The sequence below is a fragment of the Rhipicephalus microplus genome, chromosome 3 (assembly GCF_043290135.1).
Source record: "Rhipicephalus microplus isolate Deutch F79 chromosome 3, USDA_Rmic, whole genome shotgun sequence".
In the NCBI taxonomy this organism is placed as follows: domain Eukaryota; kingdom Metazoa; phylum Arthropoda; class Arachnida; order Ixodida; family Ixodidae; genus Rhipicephalus; species Rhipicephalus microplus.
The window spans coordinates 113965120-113971119 of NC_134702.1; the positions used below are offsets into that span (position 1 = coordinate 113965120).

Below are 6000 nucleotides of genomic sequence, written 5' to 3' on the forward strand. Positions count from 1 at the left end.
ATTACAGTCTACGCTTATAGCGTGCTCACGGCCGTTTTGGTAGCTCCAGATATACACAATTTGGTATTACGTGATATGAACAGAAAGGTGAATGACACTTCCAAAGATGATAATAGTTAATTTCCTCCTCCTCGGCTAGCTTCTACACTACCTAAGAAGGGAAGGTGTTTGAGGTTCGGAATGCACGCCCCTCGATCACCCGAGCGCCCAATGTCAGCGCGAAGGAAGAACCGTAGTTCGGTGAATAGACGCTTTAATGTAACACTCAGGCGTCTGCCCGGGTCCAAGCCCAAATCTCCGCTCTGTTTTTCTCAACCAAACACCCTCTTTCTAACTCTCGGTTTAACAAAGAGTCTCCACACAAGCCAACAACTCGTGTGGGCTCGCATCACCATAACCAATCGGAAAAACACTTTCATACCAGGCACCGCATTGCAAACAAGCACGTTAAAAATATAATGTGCGAAAAGATAAGTTCTAGGCATGCCACACTCTCTTCCATGCCAGGCCAACCTCCGTCGGTAGCCATTCTCACGCTCCAGATCCGCCAGCTCTCTCAATAAACGTGGCGTCGTCGAGGCTTCCTCAAGAGCGGTGAGTACGCAGTCAGGCTCTGTGCGCTGACAAGGTGTGCATGCGACAGGGACGCACCCCGCCATCCTGCAACACACCGTAATGAATTATAGAGGGGGAGGATAAGCTCGTCTACGTGCCGCCACTAGGTCTCGGTCATCCGAGTGGTCGCGCGCCTGTTTCATTCTCAATGGCACACGTGCATGCCAACATGACTTACTCAGATGACCAGGTTTGACCTGATTCTTGCAAGACGTGCTTCCGATTAAGCTTTCCCCTTTAGTCCCAAACTGGGGGCAACCTTAACAGCTCTACCCGTGAACCGCGTGAAAGACGATGCCTCCATGTTCGAATGCGCGGGGCCTCCGCATTCGCTTTCGCGGACCCGATCAGCGTCGTCAGTTGACGCGTCGGCTACTCCTCCGCGCTCTGCAGCAGCCGCATTAGTTGCGCTACACACAGCACGCCGCTGATGGGTGCCTCGTACAAACTATATTCATGGCATGGAAGTCACGCACGGCCTAATTTACGTCCACCTAACAACGTTGTTCTCATATTAAGTGACATATCAGCCTCATCATTCGTGCTTCGCATATGATCGATTCGCACAGTACGTGGGATCTGCCAATTTTTCGCACAGCTGGGTCAGAGTTTCCTGTTCAAACATTGTAGTTTAGATCACGTCAGAAAAAATAAAAGACATAATTTTTTTCAGCTATACAAAAAACTTCAGATGTTGCACGCATAACGGTCTTCGGATTGCAGGTATCAGGGAATTAGTGATTTGGTAGAGTAAGTAGCATTGCAGACACGCAGAAATTCAGCGTGTGACCGCAACATGATTTGGAAAAAAAACGTACAACGACCCTAAGCTTTGTTGTCTTTTGCGTTATGTAACTCTGCTTGCGTGTGAATTCGTAGCAATAATGGCATGTTGTACACAAGTGTCATAAGGAGAAGCACAAATATATGATGCTATATAGTTATTAAAAATAAAATAAATAAATGCTTAACACTATATAACCTGTTTACCACGGGGAATTAAGCCGACAATTGCGTATCAAAGGGCACGACCTCTTTTGCTTGCTTCTGGCATCTTCCTTCTAAATATTTCCCACCAGTCCCTGTATGCATGATCGGCCCACCGAGTGGCTCCTAGCAATCTAGCAATCAATGTGTGAATCTTCCTTCCGGAATGTTTCGTTAGGCTTTAGTGTGAAGCTAACAAGTATCTATACACAATTTAAGGAGGAAAGTGCATGCCATATACGATCTTCCCTCTGATGAGGGTGCATAATGGAGCTATGGAATGGTTATAGTACATATCGGTTTAGAGCCGCACAGTTTTTGATGTCCGTATAGCAAGCGGAGGGCAATTTTCTCATCCAAGACAAAATAACAACAATTGCTTTTGGTGGTGGCTTAGAGTTTGCAGAAATCATAAAGCTTCACCGTAGGCACTCTTAAATGTGGCCTAAAAAGAGAATTAAAAATAGTAAAACCAAAATCAACTCACAGTGGTCATTGTATGCTTTTATCTTAGAGGCCAGTTGCTTGCCCACAGGAGGCGTCGCGCCATACATTGTCATAACTTTGATGTAGTCTTCCAATGCGCGCTTTTTTCGTGATTCATACAAGTATAATTGTTCTCTACTGTAGGAAAGCTGTAAATAAACAAGCCATAATTGCTCGCGGGTCATGTCAAGCCTAGATACCGGTGAAAAAAGTTTTGACGCGTAAAATAGCTGAGACACCCAAAATTTGGCGCAAACAGTAAACAGTATCAATTTTTATTTTCACCATTTGTAGGTTCAACCAGAACTTTTGCAAAAAAAACTGGATCTTACAGAAACTTAAGTCAGGAAACGTTTAGGGTCTTTATCGCCATTAATAACGTGCAGGTACACCCATACTGGTTTCATATCGACTATACTAATTTACAAAATAAAGATGAATGACCACAAGCACAAGGTTTTCTTTGTTTTCCATGTCTTCAATATTTGTTGGTTTATTTCTTATTATGAAGAATTGTATAAAAAGAGATGCATCGTACTTAAATCTTTCTTACTCGTAGTTGCCTGAAGTAACTTTCAGAATTTGGCTGTTTCCTTCGTCACGCATACTTCCGTGCAACTGCGAATATTTTTTAAACTTTATCACCATTCTTGGAACAATCGCTGATCATATTTCACAGAGAAAGTATTGTGTGCTGCGTAGGCTCATGTATGTTTCATTTAGGATTTTAGCTGGACGAACAATATATGCCAACAAATGCTCCAACACAAACAAGTCAAGCCTCATTGTTTAGGTGCAATGAAAATGCCTGTGTACGGGGACAGCAGCATTTGGGAAAGCCTGACATGGCACGCTGAGAATTAAAGCAGGACAACATATCTAAAAGTAATGTCGTTTCCTCAGCGTCCGAAGTCCTGTCTGCCAGCTCTACATCACTTCCCAGGGTTATCTTTTCGCCTGGCATTGCTCAGACTCAGTGGTTATCATCTTGGTGATTTATTCTTGGGTATCAATCACTACTTCTCAATGAAATATTGATTTTGTTTTAGTGTAGTCACAACCAGAGAGTTTGTGTTGAAGATATACAGGGGAATGCCATCGTTCGCTTTAGCGCTATCCCTGCCCGACTACGCCTAGATACTCATACGGAAACCACGCATGGCTGTACGAATACATTTTCCCTTTTACATCATTCTTAAAGAAGTCTGTGACCGATAACCTTTAATTTTGTTTCCAGAAGGAGAAGAAAAGTACGTGTATTTCTCGCACTAAGAGCTCCACCCATCTCCTAGTAAATTTTGTTATACCAGGATTCCGTGCCACGCTTAAGGGCTGCATGTTGGCCGCTGGAGTTCTACACTCTTTCTAATGTTAACCTTCTGTAACTCGACTTGTCTGCGCTGAGTTGCGCACAGGAGCCTGACATTTCGAGAGTTGTGTTTAATCTGCATTCCACTCTTCTTAATTATATGGGAGCCACAATTTGATCAGTGCCGCAAATTTTTTATATGTTGCTTTCAAATCCTTCACGAAGATGACATTCTGACCAGTATTTTTTTTAATGGGGAACTCTTCGGAGGCATTTTGAAAATGACAAAAACATTTAGGTATTTTCATTCAATGAAGACATCTACAAAGGCTACCCAAGCTCGAATGCTTTACAGCCTGCAGCTTCACGATGATATGTAATACCCCTTTCACACGTGGCAACTTAAGTGCACTTTCAAGGAGTGTACTAATGCTCACAAATGCCATTAGGGCGGTTCGATGCAACACGTGAAAGCGAGGTGTACTTTGGAAATGATGATGTGGCAATTGTCTGTTTGTAGCGGAACATATATTTGGTACTTTTGCGACCATGTCTCATCATCGAACCACGTTGTCTTCGCTGAAGTAGCACAAGTGGCACATGCCATCTTAAACGACAAGACAACGAATGGCCTACACATGTGCAAGTGCGCCTTGAGGTAAACAATGCGACGGACGCCGCCATTGCAGAGCCTGTGCTGCCGCATCCCCCTAGCGGATATGGCCGCAAACTGGCCGAGGGTGAGAGCAGCAAGGATCTTTCTTTAGTTATGACTTGTTTTAATACATATCAGTATCTGTTATAACGACAACAATAGTTAAAAATGGTAAGAGTTCCACTTTAGGCAACAGCCTATTCTGTGCAAGCCACTGGCAATGAGGCTACACACTTCGTGGCAGCAAAGTGTGTTTGGGGAACACACTTTCCGGCAAGTGTTCTTCGCAGCGAGTGTTACTTAACTTGCTCGTGTGACAGCGCGCGAATAACACTCGCGGCTAAGTGCACTCGCTCGAAGTGCACCTAAGTTGTCACGTGTGACAGGGGTATAAAACTCCGAAGTCATACACAGACTAGGTGCGAATGAATAGTGATGTTATTTGCTAGACTTTTGAAATCAATAGCATTGCGTAAATATTGAGCTTAACACTGACTTCAGGCCTACATTGTAGCCAAAAATTATTAGCCCCCCCTAGCGGCTCTATCTACATGAAGTGCAGTATTTTCTCGAGGTCGCATAATAATTCTCCAAGAAGCTGCGGTGAGATTTCACTGCTAAAGCGAAAAATGTACAGAGAGTTGCATATTTTTCCTCTCCATAACCATACAACTTCCTGATTACCGACGGTGCATATCATAACGACGCTGTTGGTAAAGCCACAAATTGTCGTGATTGATATAATTTGATATACGGGGTTTAACGTTCCAAGCCATCATTTAAATATGAGAGACCAAGCAGTTGAGGGCTCCGGAAATTTCGACCATTTGGGTCTCATTAACGTGCGGCGAAATTGGAGCACACGGGCATACACCAACAAATCGTCATGCGGTCTTGCCCTCTTTGCTATATGATGTTATGCAGAGGCAGACTCACTTACCTTAATAACCCTCTTCTTGTTCAGAAAGTCTTTTTCGCCGAATTCAATAGAAAGCACAACATGAATTCCGAGGTCGAGAGAGCCGCGCACCATTATCTCAGCCGGTTCGACTTTTGTCAATCTCGTCTCGTTCAATAGATCCAAGTTGAGTGACCTCATCCATTCGACAAGATACTGGGTCTGGGATGAAAGCAGTTCAAGAGATGAAACAATTCACAATTTTATGGCACATTTCGCGTTGTATCTCAATGCACCTCGCATTAGTATAGTTAACATGAACAATCGGAGAGACGCAGCTCTGTATGCTCTGTTTATGAGACAACTAACGTGTTCCAAGGTGACATCTGGCGAGCTAGTCCACGCTTCCCTGATCGACTATGGGAACACAAACATCCTTTTCACTCAGTCAAGCACTAAAAGTGCGGTGTTTGTGCGCGTAGTCTAACTAGTTTCCATTTTTTGAGCGAAATCGGAATTCCGCTTCTCAGAAAATTTAACGTCTTAAAAAAAGGGATTCTGGCATATATACTTCTGTAGGTTTGCGCGACAAATAAAAGTAATATTATTGCTATAGCTAATATATAGACAATCTTGGGTGGATTTCGCCGCCAGCATCAGCGTCGATGTGACGTGCCGTATATGTATACGTATCTGCATATATGAAAAAGCAAGAAAAAAAGAAATCAGGAAAAAAATACTCCAGCGCACACAATCGAACGTGGTACCTCGGCGTCGTGAATGCGAGGCGACTGAGCTACCGAAGGATACCTCTTTCAACGTGCAGACGGCAAGCTATTTACACCTATCACTTACTGCTGTTGGCGGGCTTCTCGGGGGCAAACTATCGTGTTTTCAGCATTATCAGCAAAATGACGCATTGAGCTCGCGGGGCCTCTCATCTATCACGTGTACCTTGGCCCACGGAAAAGAGGGGAGTGGAGGATCTATCACGCGCCCTTATCTCGAAGTGGGGGGGGGGGGGGGGGAGGGAAGGATCGTACGTCTAGA

At 44.1% G+C, this 6000-nt stretch overlaps 1 protein-coding gene across 4 annotated transcripts in view; it reads right to left on the reverse strand.

The window, feature by feature from the left end:
- Positions 1–5281, reverse strand: part of LOC142803296 (neprilysin-3-like) — a 34524-nt gene extending 29243 nt beyond the window's left edge. For 3 of the 4 annotated variants that reach the window (XR_012894044.1, XM_075888426.1, XM_075888425.1), the window contains exons 1-2: positions 4993–5281; positions 2090–2237 (exon numbers count right to left, since the gene is read on the reverse strand). Coding sequence is in view for 3 of the 4 variants with exons in the window: in XM_075888426.1 (XP_075744541.1) it covers positions 2090–2237; positions 4993–5151 (307 nt within the window). In the remaining variant the exon portion in view is untranslated. The remainder of the gene's footprint in view (positions 1–2089; positions 2238–4992) is intronic. The other variant, XM_075888427.1, reaches the window with a different exon arrangement.
- Between the last annotated feature and the right edge of the window lie 719 nt (positions 5282–6000).